Below are 19,776 nucleotides of genomic sequence, written 5' to 3'. Positions count from 1 at the left end.
TCTTTTAGAGAGAGCTGTATACACTTGCACAGGTGGAGAAGCAGGGGTAAAGCAGAGTCTACGACTTGCCCAAAGTGGCCAAAAACAGCCAGAGTGAGTGAAGTGTGGGCCAGTGCTCTCGGCTCCTGAGCTGGTGGTGTCCACGTCTCTCCTATGCTGTCTTCCTCATTCCAAGGAGAAGCAACAGCAGAAAGTGCAGGAGCTGGACTGTTTCCTCATTGGACAGTTAATGGGTTTTACCCAGTGACACACATCCTCAGCTCATGCTGCATCCTGCCTGTCATCCACTACCCTCCTTTAACACAGTCGAGCGCTGAGTACTGAAGTGACCCCTACACACTAAGTCAGAAACAAAGGCCGGTCCGTCTAACCCCAGGCTGGCACAGAGGACACCTGCCTACAGCTCAGCCCTGAACCGCTGAACCAGAGTTGTTCAATGTCCTGATTTTCCACTGCCTGGACATCACAGCTATTTACTTATTTCCCGATTTTACTTAAAAAAAGAAAGAAAGAAAGAAAGAAAGAAAGAAAAAAGTACCTCCTGGGCTTTCTCAATGCACTCTTGTTCCCCTGAATACAGATGTATTGAAGATGAGGATGCTGTATGTACAGGAGAAAATGGGAGAAACAGAACTGTGTTTCAGCTCAAGCTGATCTACTAAAAAAAAACCACATTAAAACAAACAAAAACCAGGAAAAAATTAGAATGCCTGTGTAAGCGTGAGGCGTTTCTGGTGGTTTATTCTTGAGGTGCTTCTGAAAGGTTGCAACTGAAAGCAAAATTTGTGGTTAGGGCAGTCTCAGCAACAGAAAGCGAACAAGTCTTTTGTCCTTCACATGGAAGTCAAAATAAGCAGCCCGGTTGCTGCACTGCAGGAACTGGGCCACGCGGCGTGCCTTCTTCTGCAGCCTCAGAGGCAATAAAGGGGGCCTTCGTCTGCTGGCTCTGTGGGCCTTTCCTCATTTATGAAGCTCTAAGAAGCAGCTGAATCTTTGAAGTCTTTCTCAGCTCTAACAAGAGACTAAAACCCAAACCTCCCAAATTCAGGTTGCTCCCCATGCCTGGAAAGGGGACTACATCCCGCTTTGAGTTAACACAACCATTCTCTGCTCCCCGCACCCCGAGGTAGCGGAGTCTTGGAGGCCAGGAGATGCCTCTTAGGTGTATGCCCCTGGGGAAGTGATACCCATCACTGAGTCACTGTTTGGGGTTGAAGTCAGCCTTTAGGAACATTCCCCCACTGCTTTCTCTATTTGTCAACAAGGCTGAGAACTCAGGTCAGTGGGACCCTGGCCCAACAAAAGCCAAAAATCTGAGTTGGGAAAGGGGTGGGCTCAGAGGCACAGGGGACCAATCCCGTCTCCAGTTTGACCCATCGCCTCGCTGAGAATGATGATAATTGGTGACCCCTCTGTCAACGAGGTGTGGAGGGTGGTGGGTCCTTGGACAGTGTGGTGGGTCTTCGGAGGCTGTCTGACAACCTCCCACCACCTCACTTTGCACCGAGTCAGCCTGGCAGCAACTCAGTACCTAGGCTGTGTCTGTGTGTCAGGGAGCACTTTTGAGAGATGCATCGTCCTCATCTCTGTCCCCAGTGAAATCAATACCCGTTAAATATTGGCTGATCTGAATGGAACCCTTACAGCACTCAACAATCCTTTCTCCCCAAAACAAAACTCACAACAAAACTACATCCAGAGGCAGATGACCTTGGCCTAATAGCTCACCATAGGTACACAGGATTAACCTTTGTCTTAGCCCATAAGACTTTATCTTCCTCTTCTGAATAGTTATCTGAATGGTCATTTTTCAAGCAGTGGACAAGAGAGAAGCATCATATTTTCCCCACCTCTCTTTACAGGACGCAATAAACCAAGAGGACTGGGCTTGCTTAGAAGTCAGACCAGCCCAGCTCTGCACTTATCTTTTAGCCTTGCTCTCTGCACCTCAGTTTCCCTATCTGTAAAATGGAAATACAGATCCTTATCAGGTAGGATTCACAGTGAGGACTGAGGTAGTGCATGTAAAGTACTTGGTACAGTATCTGCCACATGATAAAAGCTCCAAAAATGTTAGATCTCACTATTCTGTCCAGGTCAGAGCAATGCAGAGTATCTTTCCATGGTAGGAATGTATACTATTGCCCTGTGGTGGTCCTTTACCTGTCAAGAAGTCATTCTCTAAAACCAGCCCTGTCCTGTCATGCCAATTTCTGCAAAGATATAAAAGAGGAACGCGGAATATAAAGGAATGGGAAACACACGACTCTCTCGTGCATTGAAAATGATATTTCAGTCACATGGAAGCAGCACACAGGGGCACCATATTCAGGTATTGCTTCCATCGCCTCTGGGATGAAATGTGACGGTGGCTCACAGTCTCAGAGTAATATTCCCTACCCGAGAGCTCAGAGCAGGAGTCCCTGGGGACTCCGGGGAATGAGGCTGTCAAGAGGGTGTCATAAATCAAACTGGAATCTAGTGGGTGACTCCTCAAACTCAATAGTGTAGTAAGAGGGGGGCTGTCAGGCTGTTCTGGGCTGGATGGCCGACAGAGCACCTGCTGGCCTTTGGGGACCCGAGGCTGCGGGGGAGGTGGATTTAACCAATCAGTGATAAGACTGGAGGTGGCCAGCTCCAGGGTAGGGACTAACCCTAGTTTCCCTCTTGCTTCTCTCTGCTTGTCCAGCCCTTGGTGAACACCGCGTTCTGCATTTTGACAGAACCCCCCTCCCCCCACTACTGCAAGAGTGCCTCTCCACCTCTGGCTTTGTCAATGCAGTGGCATTCCCATTCTGCAGGTGGGAAGACTGAGGCTGGCAGGGGAACTCACTCACTAGGCACTTGTGGCCAAACTAATGCACCGCTCATGGTTTTTCTCTGTTGAGTCTGGTTTAAAAAACGCATAACAGGGGTGGTGTTGACACATGCAATTTCACATACCTGGATTTCTTTCTACTCTCAAAAATGGTCCTCCCTGGGCTTCCCTGGTGGCGCAGTGGTTGAGAGTCCACCTGCCGATGCAGGGGACGCGGGTTCATGCCCCGGTCCGGGAAGATCCCACGTGCCGCGGAGCAGCTGGGCCCATGAGCCATGGCCGCTGAGCCTGCGTGTCCGGAGCCTGTGCTCCACAACGGGAGAGGCCACAGCGGTGAGAGGCCCGCGTATCGCGAAAAAAAAAAAAAAAAGGCCCTCCCTAACTTGACTGCTTTACTGAAATCCACTTTTTTCCCCTTTATAAAAAGAAGTCCCAGTTTTCAGTGACTGAATCACTTCTAGCTCTTTTTTCCTGCCAGCTGGCGAGGTTTTATATATCCTTCTGTGTTAGATAAGTAATAGTAAGGAATAGATCTGCAGCCTCAGTAACTGGGTGAGGAGAAATAGGGCGGCAGAGTTTATAATACAACGCAGCCCCGGCAAAAAGCGAAGGCTGGGAGGTCATTACAAATTCTACATAAGATCTATCAAGATTGATTTCTTTTCTGAGGCCAAATGGATGATTACTATCAGAAGGAGAGAACTAATAATGACAAAAGCCCTGACTTGTAAGAGACCTTTAAATGCTACCCTGCTTTATTGCTTGCAGTTGACCAGCATTTTCTTGAATGCTTCCTGTGGTGGGGAACTCACTACCCCCTGAGAGAAGTCATTCAGCCTTGGGAAGGCTTTGATCTGACTTTTAAAAGTTCTTGTTTATGCTTAGATGAAGTCTGAATCCTTGAAGAGTCCATCATTAGGACAGCTCTAATCCCTGAGGCCATACTGAATGAGGCTAATTCCTCTTATCTATGAAATCTCTTCCTCTATTTAAAGGCAACCATCATGGCCACCCAAGTCTTCTCTTCTACGGGCCAAACATCCCATTTTCTTCAGCTGTTCTTTCACTTTCTGGTTATTTCCTTCTGATGAGGCTGCAGTTTCTCTGTGACCCTCATTAAATGAAGGGGACATGTGTCACGTTCATGGCTACCCATCATCTTTCTATATTTGTAGAAATCCCATGGTGTAGGTCCTGTCTCCCTAATGCAGCAGTAAGAACTGAAATTCCCAGCCTCCTCTGTCTGACACAGTCACATGACCCAGGGTCTGCCAGTGGGATGCACTGAGGTGAAACTCTATTCTTACAGGTGGAGGTAAAAGCATTGAGCTTCTCGAGCAGGCTGAGTTCCTGATGCAGGAACGGTATTGGTGCTCACGGCCGTAGCAGTCATAGAAATCAAGCTCCTGGTAACTGCAGACCTGCCATTATTGATTTCTGCCTTCGTTGTATCTGGTGGTGGCAGTGACAGCAATGACCTCATCAGGGCTTTTCTGTGTCACAGTTTATGTTATTCCTAAAAGCCCCGCCTTTAAAATGGTTTCTCTAGCCCTCTCAACAATTGTATGAATCATCTAATATCTTTGAATAAATCCCCTTTCGTCTCAAATTAGTCAGAGTTGCTTGCTGCTGGGAACCCTGATTCATCCAGGCCCTGAACTGAACGCACAGCTCCAGTGGTGATCTCTCTGGAGAAGAGAGAACCATCACGCCTCATTCCAGAGATCCTGCTTTGACTGATGTAGCCTATAGCCAAATTAACTCTCCTAAGGGACCACATCACACACCTGACTTACATTCAATTTAATGGTTAACTGAAACCTTTACACTTCTAGGGCAGGGAGTCACTCCCTGGTCCAAGGAATTTCTAGGAAAACAGAAGCTTCTGTACTTTCTTACTATTTGTTCAACAGAAAATGGTGTCTGAGCTTTCCCGCCACCTCCAATCACAATATTTAGTATATGAGAGTGATTCCTTTGAAGTATTGAAAACAAGCACTCATTCCCTTGACAAGGAAAGAAAGAGGAGTAATTAAGGATGAAATCCTACCCCCTTCTTCCCCTGCAGCACATGCTGTCAAGTCTCAAGGTCACCCGGCAGCCATTTGAACCAGATGCGTCACTCATCCCTCTCTACTATCAAAGAGTTTTCAAGCGAACATAGAAGGGACAGCTGTCTTTGATTGTTCCCTTCTCGATCCTCCTGAGTCCCCCCTACTGCTCCCAGGGTGTCTCTTGAGTGCAGAAAGCAGCCTCATAAAACAGCCTTAAAATAAAGAAGAATTTTCTCCTTTCCTTCTACTGCCAGCCCTGAAGGAAAAAGGGAAAAGAAAAGGGGGAGAGTTTGGGTACTTGATGGCAGAGGGGAGGGTCCCTTATGCATCTTACGACATCAGTAAATACCTGTGCGATAAATACATTTGATTTAGACCCAAAGCAGGGTCTAAATACTACCAGAAAAAAGTGAGGGTAGTATGGAGTTCTGTGAGAATAATTCCTTAGGCATAATTCAGAACCACCTAGAAAAATATAATTTGAAATGATTCCCCCAGATATATTGCTAAAATGTCTTCATGGTCTGGGTCAGAAAGAAAGGCTCGTAATAATCCACAAGATTGAAATTCCAGAAAGGCCAGATGATAGGACAAAAGCCACAGGTTGGTCTGGCAGGAGAAAGTCTTTGAGATGAAGCTCTATACTCTACACCTTTGCTACTCAAAGTGTGGTCCCTGGACCAGAAGCATCAGCATCACCTGGATGCTTGTTCAAAATGCCGACTCTCAAGCCCGAACCAGCCCCGCTGAGTCAGAACCTGCATATCAACGAGATCCCCAGTGATATGTATACAGAGTGAGTGTGAGAAGCCTTTTCCAATACCATCAGTGAGATGTTTGGAAAAGTCAGTCAATCATAGAAGGACCTTACCACAGAGCTGAAAGACCCAGGTGAGCCCAAGTGAGAGCAGTGGACCTCCGTGATCCATCACCAACACTGAATTGTAGGACTAACATCATGGGACATTCTCTCCTCGATGCTGCAGGGTGAGGCAGTCATGTCCAGCTCTAAGGAGACATAATTGTTTTCTGGGATCTCTGACCAGAGAGGCAGCTGCCAGAGCCAAGCTGTCTCACTGCCATACTTCCTGACATGCCGAAGCATTAGGTAAAAAGCAGATGAGACGCCGGGGAATACCGCTCAGCAATAAAAAAGGAACAGACTCTTGATACATGCAACATCCTTGGATGGATCTCAAGGGCATTGTGCTGAATGAAGAAAGCCACTTACTGTATGGTTCCATTTATATAACATTCTCAAAATGACAACACCATAGAGATGGAAAACAGATTAGTGGTTGCTAGGGCTTATGGATGGTATATGTGGAGGAAGGGGGTAGGAGTGACTGTAAAGGGGTAGCACGAAGGAGATCTTTGTGTTGATGGAATAGTGATTGTGGTGGTGGTTAAACAGATCTACACATGTCATAAAATGGTATAGAGCTATAAACTCACATTGTGCCAATGTCCACTCCCTGGTTTGATGTTATACTAGAGATACTTGAGATGCTACCATTGGGGGAAATTGGGTGAAGGGTACACAGGACCTCTCTGTACTCTCTCTGTGACTCCCTGTGAATCTATAATTATTTCAAAACAAAAAGTGAGAAAAACAAAACAAAAGGAGATGGTAGTCATGAGGCCATGATCTGGTGAGATGCATCCTCAGAGTAAAATGTCCTTGGAGTCTGGTTGTAGGGCTTTACTTGGTTTCCCACCTGTTTTACCGAAGACATCATCATACACTGAGATCCCTTTACCGAAGTCATCCTGTATGCAATCCAGAATGTTCTATCACACTAAACAGTGTCACCACCATTCTAATATATGTAATATATAATATATATATGTAGTAAGAGGAGTGTGTGTGACATGTCCCAGTCTAGGTGACAGAATATCATCTCAGAAGGACTCCCATTTAGAGTTGAGGAAATGGGTCCAGAGTGGAGAAGAGGCCCAGTCAAGGTTACCCAAGTAGCTGATGGCAGCAGTGGGCCCACAGGTGAGGTCTGGTACCCAGCCCAGACCCCCTCTGTTATACCACCTGCAGCTTAGTCCCAGAGGTTTGAGATGGCATTAAAATGCAGAACTCATCCAAAGGTTAACTCTGAAAAGCAACATCCAAAGAATGTATCAGTGACATCAGGGCATCTCTTTTAATTGCCTATTCACGTGGACAGATTGACTTTTCATATTCAGAGCTAAACTTGGAGACGTGTCCTTTTGCAGGGTTCTCGTTATCTGACTGCCTCATCAGGAATGGAACTAATGTGCAATGTGATTGCTGAGTTCAAGTTCTATTTTTTTTTTTTCCTGTGAAGCAGGAAGTTTAAAATGTGCTGGGTTATTTTTAAAGATGGTGAAAAAATAGGCATCCTACCAGCTTCTGTAACGGCCCTATCCAAAGGCACGTGCTACTTTATTCAAGGCATTGGCCAGCTGGGGAGGAACAGGGGTGGCGTGAAGTCTTACCAGGGAGATTTCCTGGTGGAGGGACTGGGGATGAGTGTCCACACACTCAAGTGTCAGCAAAGGACCTGAGCTTAGCTGTTGACTTGGTGAGGACAGAGATCCACGGTTTTTTTGGTGGTGACATCCAGCAGTTTGTTTCATTTGGGAATTTATGACTCCCACTTCCTCCCCAAAGAGTGTTGGTCCCCAGCCCTGAACTGAGATTCGGCCCCAGTGAGTCTGTTCCCTGCCCGGTCATTTTTGGGACTTTGTGTCATATGACTCACAAACGCGAGTCTCACATTCTTGAGTTGATGGGGAGTTTGGGAGAGCAAACCCCTGCAACTCTAGTACTTAGGAAATCAAGTATTTATTTGAAAGGAAATCCAGTTGAACTTGGCTTCCATTAAGTTACACATTTCTTGATCACCGACTTTGTGTTAAGGCACTGTAGTAGGAACGAGGTTGGCAATAGAATTTTTGGGGGGCAATTTCCCCACGTCGCCTGGAAGAGCAGCAAAACTCAGAGAATCACAAACCACCATGGGAAACTCTGCAGTAGAAAGTTCTAGAAAGTGACTTCCCTGGTGGCACAGTGGTTAAGAATCTGCCTGTCAGTGCAGGGGACACAGGTTCAATCCCTGGCCTGGGAAGTTCCCACATGCCGCGGAGCAACTAAGCCCGTGCTCCACAACTGCTGAGCCTGCGCTCTAGAGCCCGCGAGCCACAGCTACTGAGCCGGCGCGCCTAGAACCCGTGCTCCGCAACAAGAGACGCCACCGCAACGAGAAGCCCGCGCACTACAACAAAGAGCAGCCCCCGCTCGCCGCAACTAGAGAAAGGCTGTGTGCAGCAATGAAGACCCAACGCAGCCAAAAAATTAAAAAAAAAAAAAGTTCTAGAAATGAATGGTAAAATCATTAACCTTCCTTTCCTTGTGTGAGTTATCATGTTCTCCTCTCTGCTCAGTCTTAGAAATTCAGAACGCTTTTTCTCCGCTACTACAAGCAGAGGCCCTGTACAAAATACCTCCTCTAATCCTCCCAACAACCCTGTTCACTAGTTATTTTTAAACCCAATTTCTCAAAAGAGGAAAATGAAAACTAGATGGCGTAATAACTTGTCCACTGTTTTCAAAGTGAGTCAGGGGCTGAATCAGCTGGGAAAAGGAAGGTTTCAGGCCTGCACTGGAGCCTGACGTCCAGCAGTGGGCGCTGCACAGAAGGGCTGGTTGAATTCCTCCCCGACTTGAACGCTGAAGCCGACAAGCTCAGGAAACGGTCTGCTAGCGGGGGAGGGTGTCCACGCCAGGGCGGGGGGCGGGAAGGGGAGGTAGGAGTGGGAGGCTGTGAACACGTCTCTGACCACTCATATTGACTCAAGCTGGCGAACGTAGGGCGAGGGGTCGGGGGAGCTGAGCACTGGATTCTGAAGAAGGCTGGGAGCCCGAGATGGGTGAAAGAGGAGATTTTCCTCAAAGAATTGCCCAGGATCCTTACCTTTCACCCACCCTGAGAACACGAGGCCTGAGGTTAGTAAGCGCTGTGTGATAACAGCTTTGATGAGACAACTCTGGATGACTTATCACCCAGCTGGAGTAACACTTTTGCCTGGGGCTTCTCAGGAAAGAAACACAAGCTACAAGAGTCACAGAACTCCAGAGTCCCAGGGGTGGAGAGACTGAGGTAGAGGCCCTCTATCTAGCCGTACCAGAGGCCTGACTGCACTTTCCTCCAGCTTCTACCTGGGCCCCTCTTGTGTTGGGAGCTCACACCTTGATCTCTATTTTGGGTGGAGAATCCTCCTTCTTTTGGGGAGAACGGATGGCACCCAAGCATGGTATATATAAGACCCTTCACACGTTGAGTTGGGGAGCGGGTAGCAGAAGCTACGTCAAGCCCTTCATGTTGATTCCCGGGGCTGCAGGCACACAAGCCTTCTGGTTTTTCACTGTGAACGGAAGGGGCGCCCGGGAGCTACGTGGCAGGCAGGTAGGCTCCCTTGCCTACGCCTACCCCTCCATGCTAAGGGGCCCTTGTGCAGTCGCTAAGAACAGAGGGACAAAGCCCCCTATCTGACAAGTAAAAGAAATGCCACAGCACACACTTTATCTTTCCCAAAGGAACACATCAGATGCCTTATTCATCCTGAGGCTACACAGGGGGTGATGCACAGTCAAAAATAAATTGACCTTCTGTTCTCCTGGCCTGACTCAGAGTTCTGGCCCCTGGCACTCAGTTGCTTGGGTTGCTTCCTAAAGAAGAAACAAACCTCAACTGCTAAGCAGGGGTGATCAGTCTTTGCCAGAGGTGCTTGTGATGTCAGCTCTTGATCAGGCCTCACTGGCCCAGGGCTCCAGGGGCTGCCTGGACCTCTCCCTGGCTTCCTGTAGGCCTCTGTGGATAGGCCAGAAGTATTCACCTCCACCAGGCCTGGGTTGGCCCCAGGCTGGGTCAGGAGCCAGAGGGGACCAACTGGGGACTTGGTTTGACCCCCAAGGGGAGAGCTGCTTGTCCCTCCATGACCCTCACCCCTAATCCCAGAATGCTGCCACCATCCACAAATATCACTTCATGCTGCCCTTGGGGGTGGGGCATGCCAGGTTGAGATAACCTGTTTTTCTCCATTCCCCCACTCCCCAAAAGCTTCATCAAGGCACACAAATGACAGTCAGAACTCCATCCTTTGCAGGCGAGTTAGCTGCAGGAGGCAAGAGGCAATTACAGGCAGCACCTGTATGTCCTCTGCCTGATGGGAAGGAAATCCAAGGGTGGCACCCAGAGGTGTCTGCAGACCCAGGGGACTAGAGCTTGGTTAGCCAAGTTCTAGTTGGCAGAGTGGAAGGCAGTCAGCGACACGAGCACCCATCTTTTATCTAGCATCTTCATTTCCCTTGATTTTTTTTTTCTGCAGGGTCACATTTTCTGATCTCTTAACTGAGTGAAGTTCTCAGGCTCCATGGGGTAAGGGCTCACTGGTACCATACAAACAATGCGCGGCTTGGGAAAATCATTTCTTTTAATGACAGAGAAAGCACACCAAACTATGACAGAAGCCCGTCAGGAGTTGCCACTGTACAAATCAATGCCCAGAGGCCCAGAGCCAGCATCAGACATTCACAGGGAAGTCAGTCGTGGTTAAGGAAACATCCACGCAGCATCTCGGACAGGAGGCGAGAGACAGCAATGACTCAGGATGTGCTGTGTATCTGTAACTTGGACTCCTCTGTAGGCAGTTTTTTTTTTCCCCTTCCTCATCAGATGCTGGGGGCTGGGGAGGTTTGCAAATGACCAAGTGGAAGAGAGGCCTTGTGTATCAGCATCACAGAAGAGCCAATGCTGTAGACAGATGTGGCCCGGGTACTCCATGGGTCATACCCATGAAATAGGACTTGACATTGGTCCTCTGAACAATGGCTCAGGGAGCTAGTACAACGTTTGAACAGCAGCTCCTTTAGACTCTGGGGTCTGCGCACAAGTTCCCAAAGGCATGCTAGGAAATAGTTTTGTCAATGAAACTTTGCCATCCCAAAGGGTAAGAGTCATTCTCCTAGTTTTTACTGCATGTTATCTAGGTTTCAAACGAAAGGACAAGGAAAAAAAGGCAGCGACTCAAAAATTATTTGGAATATTGTGGCACTTCACTAATCTCTTTTGCTTATAATATATGGCAAAGCAAACAGAACCCTGTCAATATAAACTTTCATTATAGATAACCCTATACTGTACACTCTCAGAATACAGAAAGAATCCATCCTATCATACATGTTTCATCTTTAAAAATAATCTAACATAGTCATATCCTCTGGCTAGTAACAAACTATTAACATCTTCTGAGAATACAGAGGAAACTCTGGGATTAATAGTAAATTCTCTGACGTGCCCCCCCACCCCATCCCCTACGCAGCATCATCTATGAACACATTTCTGCAAAAGCATCCCAGCATCATTCGTAACTAGGAAAGGAAATGGATATGTTAGTTTCACCAAATGGACTTCTAGCAAGAAGTGATGGGACATTTTTACCTTGGCAAAAATGAAGCACAAACATAACATTTTACAGGTTCAGGCCCATGCAAATGCATGTTTTTTTTTTTTTAATGTGGGGGGATTTTATTCTCACCCCGAAATCACGATTAGCATGCAGGTTTTTTTTCAACTATTGAGTTAATTATTGGCAGTGCACCTCTTTTGTGTAACCATGATCACTAAGGCAAGGTTATTATTTCACCTTGTGTAGAATATCAGCAGTATCTTCTCAGATGCATGTTTATACAGTGTAGACCTGCGACTGTTTTTTTTAAAAAAAAGAAATCTCAAAACACAGATCCCTAACACAATCCAGTTGAAAATGAACTGTTAAGCTTTTAGAAATATATTTTAAACTACAAGGCTGCCCTGTTTTGGGGTTGTTTTTTTTCTATGAACATTTTAAAAAGTTCCCACCCCTAAAAATATGCCAAGTGATGTCTTCGTCATTGGTAACAGTCTCACCAATTTGCTATCATGGTTTAATTCTTGCGGAATTGCAGCTACTAAGGTAACGTGTAATAAATATAATGCTTTTCAGGGTCGGTACAGTGAAGTTCTCCAACTGTCAACCTGGAACCTGAATGACCTTTAGTTCTATCTGCTGGACAGCGGTCCCTGGCAAGGGGTGTTCAACTGCCCCAGGGGTGCTTTCAGATGAGGTCAGCTTGGCTGCCCCACGTTGGCCTTCTAGCTCTGGATCCAGCTGCAATCTGACCTGCAGGCCAGTGGCATGTCCTTTGTTTCTCAACAGGAGCTCATGGGAGCTGCATTTGCTTATTCAAGAGCAGCTGAGGCAGTACAGGCAGCTCCTTGGCCCAGCCAAAAACAGACGCCAGATGAGACTCGTATGTTCGTGTGAAGCCAATGCAGCAGCAGAACTGGCAAGTCCCCAGGGAACATTCCTTGGACTGGACGTTTCATACAACAGAACCTTTGGAAGATGACAAGTGGATTGACTGAATCCTGATGGCCAACGTCCTCTGTAAGTCCTGGAGCACATCCTGGCCTGTCCCTTCGCCATTTTTGTCATATAGGAGCTGCTTGAATGCTTCGTTTTCGATGAGGACCATCATGTTTTTAAGAAAGTAGCCTTCGCAATATGCTGAGAGCTCCACGACTCCAAGAAACTGTGGAGAGTGGAGAAGAAGCAGGAGATGGTTATGTTTCTGAAAGCACCTGTTTCCACACGTGTTGATGGCGAACACCTGTGAAAGTAGACTGACTGCGACAGTGGCCCTGATTCTGCATCCTTTGCTGCATTCACACCCAGGGTATGTGACTTTGTAGCTCCTCCCATCAAAGGGCTGAGTCCATTTCTCCCTGCCTTGGCCTTGTGAGTTGCTCAGGCCAAGAGAACGTGGTTGAAGTGAGAGTTGCCAGCTCTGAGCTGGCTTCAAGTGGCCATGTGTGCTTCTGTGCTCTCTCTCAGGACCCTGCCTCTGCCTCAAAACAAGCCTGAGTTAGCCTGCTTGCAGTTTGAACAACCACATGAAACTGACCCGACAGCGACAGAGCCCAGCCAGGATCAGCACAGCCAGCCACAGCCGACCGGCCAGCTGACCTCAGAAGCAAGGCTGGCTGAGACCAGAAGAGCCCAGCCATGCTGTCAACTCATGTACTAAACAAGCACTCACTATTTTAACACTGGGTTTTGAGTCTCTTTGCTCCACTACAGATAACTGGTGCACTGATGGAGTTGCAGACACAGTTCTAATCTCTTTACAAGTATCCGTTAACTCACTTAATTCTCACAACCATCCTATGAGTGGGCACCGCCTACCTACCCCCTGTATTTAGGGCAGTGGTTCTCGGCCAGGGGTGATTTTGTCTCTCAGGGGACATCTGGAAGTCTGGACACATTTTTGATTGTCACAACTCGGGGGCGGGGGTGGCGTGTGTACTACTGGCATCTAGTGGGTAGAAGCCAGGGATGCCACTAAATACCCCGCCATGCAGAGGACAGAACCCCTGGCAGAGAATTATGCAGCTCACATTGTCAGTAGTGCCAAGGTTGAGAAACTGATCAAGAGACATGGTTCCTGACAGACTAAACCAATACGGAAGGGATGACATTGACCTGCCTCACTTTACAAGCCCAAGAAGAAGGCTTGGCAGACAGTAGACACAATATGGATTTGTTGAACGTATGAATGAACAGTTAATTCTCAGAGTAGTGACACCAGCAGCAAACATTTCGTGACAGCATATCATGTGGTGAGCACCGTGCTAGGCACTTCACGTGCATCATCTCATAGTCCTCAAATTTCCTTGATGCAGGACTATTACCACCTTCGATCTGTAGATGAGGAAAGTGAGACGAGAGAGTAGCTGACAAAAATTCACACAACATGTCCAGGACAGAACCAGGAGCTGAACCCTGGTAACTCAAGTCCTGAAGGCTGTGTGTTTAACCATTAGGATGCACTGCCTCCGGCCTGATACCATTCAACCATGGAAGCGTGCTTGGTGGAGGAATTCCTGTTTGAGATGCAGAAGCAAATGTGCATACGAGGGTCAGCTGTGTCCGTATTCAGACCTTTTCTACAGTTTTCAAAGCTTGTACGTCTCTCTTTTGCAATGAGCTGGATGCTCAGTAGTTAAATGTTCCCTGAGATGATATCCCGCTGCTTTATTTAGATGCTAAATTATCTAAATGTGGAATTTATCATTCTGAACTCCCTAATATGCTGTCCTTAAGCCAGAGATGCACTTTAAGCTGCTCCGTGTGGAATGGTGGAATTACGATGAGGCAACGCCAACAGGGCGATGGTGGAATGAGCGGGACACCTGGATTCAAGTTGGGGCTCCCCCACTTTGCTGAATGTGTGACCAGGGCTGGGTCACTTGGCCTCTGGCTTTAGGTTCCTCATTTTCAAAATGGAAACTATGTCACTTGCATCTTAGACCTGTTGGGGGGATTGAATGGAACATAACTGATGGCAGGATTGTCATCTGTCATACTTAGGGGAGGCAGGTTAGGAAGGGAGCTAAGGGAGGGAGTTCTGGAATCTGCGTGAGGTTTTAATCCAGACTTTGCCACTTCCAGCCATCTGCTGCTCGGCAAGTTATTTAATCTCTCTGTGCCTCCAGACTCCTGTCCCTAAAATGGGGGGAGATAATACCTACCTAATAAGCTGTCGCTGGCAATAAATGAGATAATACATGGCACATTCAGAACAATGGCTGATTGTAGTCAGTGCTCACTCAATGTTAGCTGGCATGCTAAATGTAAACTATTCATAATTATTACTCTCATCTCACTCATTTAAATCCAGGGACCCACGTGGACAAAGTAGGTGCCTAGGTTGGGATAAGAGGGGTTGACTGTATCTATGGAACCTAGTTCAGCTAACTGGCCCATAGAAGGACCAAGCCTGTCACCTTTTTTTCTTTTTTTTAAAACTATTATTTTTTGGCTGCATCACATGGCTTGCGGGATCTCAGTTCTCCGACCAGGGACTGAATCCAGGCCATGGCAGTGAAAGCCTGGAATCCTAACCACTAGGCCACTAGGGAACTCCCCCAAGCCTGTACCTTAAACTCACTGACACCATGTGCTAATTTACTGAGCCAATGACCTATCTTCATAAAAATCATGTGCAACTTTGGGCAAGTCAAATCACTTCTCTGGGCCTCAGTTTCCCAAGCTACAAAACGAGGGGGTGTGGACTGGAGGGTACCATGCTCTGCGCATTTAGGACACGGATACACCAGGTAATTCTGTGGTCTCTGAGAGGCTCAGGGGGCCTGGTGAGGTTTATCAGGTGAGTAGGCTTGTTATCACACAAATGTTCACAGAGGTGCATAGCATCCTGGAGCTGGAAGAGTTCTTAGGAATGCTTTCATTCTTTCAACATGAACCCTCCTTTTAGAGTCACAGAGAAAGGGCCTCACTGTACATGTGGGGAAACTAAGGCTCAGAGTTGCCTATCTCTGATTCTGTGGACACAGAGAGACCCTCTCCCCTTACCACACCTAGCCACTTGCTTTGTATCGGGGTGTCTCTCATCACAAGTTAGTGTAATTGGAGAAGAATAAGCACAATAAGTACCTACATTTATATTTGGTGATATTTATTGAGTGGTGAGTATATATCAGATGCTTGCCTACCTTTACACAGCTAATCACAGACAGAACTGGGACCAGACCTCTCACCTTCTAGACCAACAGTTGACACACTACAGGCCTGTGAGGCAAATCTGGCCCACCACCTGTTTTTGTAAATAAAGTTTTATTGGGAGACAGCCACATCCATTCATTTACATATTGTCTCTGGCTGCTTTTCACTACAATGGCAGAATTGAGTAGGATCAAAGTGACAGCACGGCCTCTGTGAAATTTTTTTTTTTTTGGGTTTGCAGGCCTCTCACTGTTGTGGCCTCTCCCATTGCGGAGCACAGGCTCTGGACGTGCAGGCTCAGCGGCCATGACTCACGGGCCCAGCCGCTCCACAGCATGTGGGATCTTCCCGGACCAGGGCACGAACCCGTGTCCCCTGTATCGGCAGGCGGACTCTCATCTCTGTGAAAATATTTATCTGGACCTTCACAGAAGAAGTTTGCTGACCCCTGTCCTAGACAGTACCTTTTTCAAGTGCAGGGACCATATCTTACTAATTTCTTATTCAGATGTATATACACCTCCTGGTAAACAGTGGGCTCACAATAAACACTAGGGAATGAATCCCTTGGTTTCCAAACACACGTTCTTCCCATCACAGTGCCCGGCTGAGCTTACTGTGTTAGCTTAGATTCAATCTGATGAACCAGCTTGTTCTTATTCTCAAGTTGAAAGACACCCTGAAAGGGCCATCAGAAGCTCCAGGGCCTCTTCTTTATGACTGAATAGTTCGGGACAGCTTTGCTAGGAAAAGAAAGATGAGGAAGCCATGCATTTATGGGCTAGGCTTCTCCTCTGGGCTGGAGAACTCCACAGCTGTCTCCAACGGTTAGGTGCAGAACAGAGGTAATGTTGCCAAGAACTTGTTGACATTTGAAGCACGGTTGTTAGTGTCTCAATGCCTGCGCTTCCTGGGGTTCCAAACTGAGTATTGGTTTCTTTTCTGTCTCTTTTACTAAACTAGCTTCAGTATGAGCACAATCTGGCAGTAATAGAATCCATGTGGCAGGTTATCATTAGCGGGAGCTGCAGGATCCACAGCACAGGGGAAGCAGCACATAGAAAGGGCAAGGGGTGCTGGCATTGCCCCGTTCTCCATGCAAGTATCACGAAGGGCAGGCATTGATCTTGGAAACATTCCCGGATGAGGCCTGGGAGGGTAGACAGAGGCTGGCGTCTGTAAAAGACCGAGCTCTGGCTGCACAAGCACATCAATGAAAGAGGCAGTCCTTCGCCATAGGTGTTCCAAGCCTGTAGCACTAATGTATTCCCAGCCCGGGCTCACGTTGCATCGGGTGCGTTATTAAATAAAAAGAGAGCTACAGAAGCTGCCTGCCAAGGAGCCTGAAGTTATTAAAATGGAACTGTGGAGCACAGGCCTTGCTGCCAGGAGATAGGCCACAGCAAAGCCACTGTGGATGTGGGGTTCACAGGGCAATTTGGGTGTCCAATGGCCAGGGGAGGCGGCAGAGGACCGTGAGACTAATTGGGCCCTTTCCTGGGTAGAGAGTTTCTCTGGATGCTTTTTTTGCAAAGTAACCAGTTCAAGATTTAAAAAAAAATTTTTTTTTGCTGTGTCCCAAGAAACCAGATTTTGGTTAAACCCTTACTTAACCAAAACATCCAGTGTGTGTGGGTAGAAAGTAGCCTGACTGAACCTTTTGATTTACTGATGACCAATCAGGAAATCTTTTTTTGAGTATTATTGCAAGGATTATTGCAAATATTTTGAACATTTATTAGGCCAGGCAATAAACACAAGGAAGAACCTGTGCTTTGGGGTGAGGCAAACCTAGGTTTACATTCTGGGCAAATATCCCAAAGGACTGAAAGAAGGGACTGGAACAGATATTTGCACACCCCTGTTCATAGCAGCATTATTCACAAGAGCCAAAAGGTGGAAGCAACCCAGGTATCCACTGATGGATGAATGGATAAACACAATGTGGTATATACATACAACGGAATATTATTCAGCCTTAAAAAGAAATGAAGTTCTGACACACACTACAACATGGATGAAACCTGAGGACACTGTGCTAACGGAAAGAAGCCAGCCTCAAAAATAAGCCAGACAAATACCATATGATTCCATTTATATGAAGTACCTAGAGCAGTCAAACTCACAGAGACAGAAAGTAGAATGATGGTTGCAAGGGCTGGGGAGGAGGGGGGAATGGGGAGTTAGTGTTTAATGGGTATAGAATTTCAGTTTGGGAAGATGAAAAATTCTGGAGATGGATGGCAGTGATGGTTGAACAACAACGCGAATGTACGTAATACCGCTGAAGTGTTCACTTAGAAACGGTTAAAATGGTAAGTTTCACATTACGTATGCTTTACCACAATGGAAAAAAATCTCTGTAATAGCTGTGTGACCTTAAGCAAGTTACTTCACCTCTCTGTGCCTCAGTTTCCTTATTAGAACATGGGACTAATGAAAGGGTTGTGGTGAGTATTTAAAAAGGTAATGCAACAAAGCTTTAAGCACAGAGGCCTGCACCTGGAAAGGACTCAGGGAATGTTGGTGTAAAACAGAAAATAACATCTCAAACGCAACCTGTGTTTTCACAACGAGCAGAGTAACTATTATGCACATCAGTTTTCACTCTACAACCGTGGATGTGGGAGGCATGTGTGCTGAGCTCCAGTTATACCAAAGAAGAATGCTTTGTTTTAAATTAACTCCTGATCTTAATTTATTTCATTGTTTCTTCCCAGAAGATGCTAATCCCCCTGTCCTGAGAGCATGAACCAAAATGAAGTGGCACCTGGACACATGATTTTAATTCTCTTGGTCCCAGTATCCCCACTTGTGAAATGAATTGGATGAAATCGGTGGTTCACTGATTTTACTCCAAAAACTGGAGTGAAGACTGGCCTTAGGGCTGAAATCACAAAGGTTGCCCTGGGAGCCTGTTAAAAATACAGATTCCTCAGCTTCCCTGTAGAGATCTTTGGGGTGAAGGGCCACACCAAGATTCCAAATGTCTCCCCAGGTGTTGGGGCCACCTGATAGGAGGACTCCTTGGACCTCTCTAGTGTTGACAGCCTGTTCTCAACCTTGGCACATCTGAGAATCACCCAGGAAGCTATGAAAAAAATACCTTTTTTCCAGGCTCCACTCCCAGAGATTGATGAATTGGTCTGTGATAGGTCCCAGGCATGGGGATTTTTTTTTTTTTTTTTGCGGTACGTGGGCCTCTCACTGCTGTGGCCTCTCCCATTGCAGAGCACAGGCTCCGGACGCACAGGCCCAGCGGCCATGGCTCACGGGCCAAGCCGCTCCACGGCATGTGGGATCTTCCCGGACAGGGGCACGAACCCGCATCCCCTGCATCGGCAGGCGGACTCTCAACCACTGCACCACCAGGGAAACCCCAGGCATGGGAATTTTAAGTGAGTGCCCAGGTGATTCTACCGTGCAGCCAGCATTGGGAACCTCAGTTCTAGCATAATGGTTCTCACCTGTGAACACCCCCAGAATCACCTGGAGGGCCTGGGAAGCCATAGACAGCCAGACCTCACTCACAAAGTTTCTGATTCAGTAGGTCTGGGTGGGGCCTACATATACATTCCTGACAAGTTTCTGGTTGATACTGATGCTGCTGGATTGGAGACGACACTTGGAGAACCACTGTTCGAGAAGCTTGCTGCTCAAGGTGTGGCCTAGACCAGCTGCAGAGGCTTCACCTGGGAGCCTGTTAGAAACGCAGGACCAGCGCCCACCCCAGAGCCTGCTGAATCAGAGTCTGTGATGTGACTCATACGCATGCTACAGTTTGAGAATGACTGCTTTTGAAACTTCTGCTTGCTTGCTTTCATTGTGTTCTGGAGGGGCGGATGAAGGGAAAGACATCCCTTCTAAGCAGGAAGCAGACCTTGGGAGGAGTGATGACGGCTTGGCCTAAATGCACAGGCCCAGCATCCGCGCTCTACCCGGACTCACAGTGTCTGCAAAGAAAGCCTCTCCTGCGACAGGGCATGGCGGGGGGGTGCTCGGGAAGCGAGAATGGGATCGATTACCTTGGCGTGGTTGTAAATATCCACACAGTTGTCGGTATTGATGCTCTTTGCACAGATAATCTCACAGTGTCGCTGCAAAGCCTCCAGCTGGAAAAATTTAGCAGCAGACAGAAGCTAAAAACCATGAAAAGAGCCTGTTAGAGGTTGGGAGGTGGAAGGAAAGCAACGCCCACGGTGAGAAAACTCTTCACCTCCCACAGCGGTACCCAAGGTGAAGGCACCGAGAATAAAGTGTCGGACATCACTCTACAGCTGGAAGGTTACACTGGAGCTGTTG

At 47.3% G+C, this 19,776-nt stretch overlaps 1 protein-coding gene across 2 annotated transcripts in view; it reads right to left on the bottom strand.

The window, feature by feature from the left end:
- Nucleotides 1–11,858: 11,858 nt before the first annotated feature.
- The window catches only part of ABTB3 (ankyrin repeat and BTB domain containing 3), a gene marked incomplete at its 5' end in the record, with an annotated part of 309,684 nt that continues 301,766 nt past the window's right edge, over nt 11,859–19,776 (bottom strand). For both annotated transcript variants that reach the window (XM_082634471.1, XM_082634472.1), the window contains 2 exons: nt 11,859–12,481; nt 19,500–19,613. In XM_082634471.1, the coding sequence (XP_082490597.1) occupies nt 12,272–12,481; nt 19,500–19,613 (324 nt within the window). In that variant the 3' untranslated portion in view covers nt 11,859–12,271. The remainder of the gene's footprint in view (nt 12,482–19,499; nt 19,614–19,776) is intronic.

Source organism: Mesoplodon mirus, assembly GCF_964341445.2.
Source record: "Mesoplodon mirus genome assembly, chromosome: 11".
Lineage (NCBI taxonomy): Eukaryota > Metazoa > Chordata > Mammalia > Artiodactyla > Ziphiidae > Mesoplodon > Mesoplodon mirus.
Note: the sequence above shows the minus strand (reverse complement) of the source record. Positions and strands in the feature narration are given on the sequence as shown.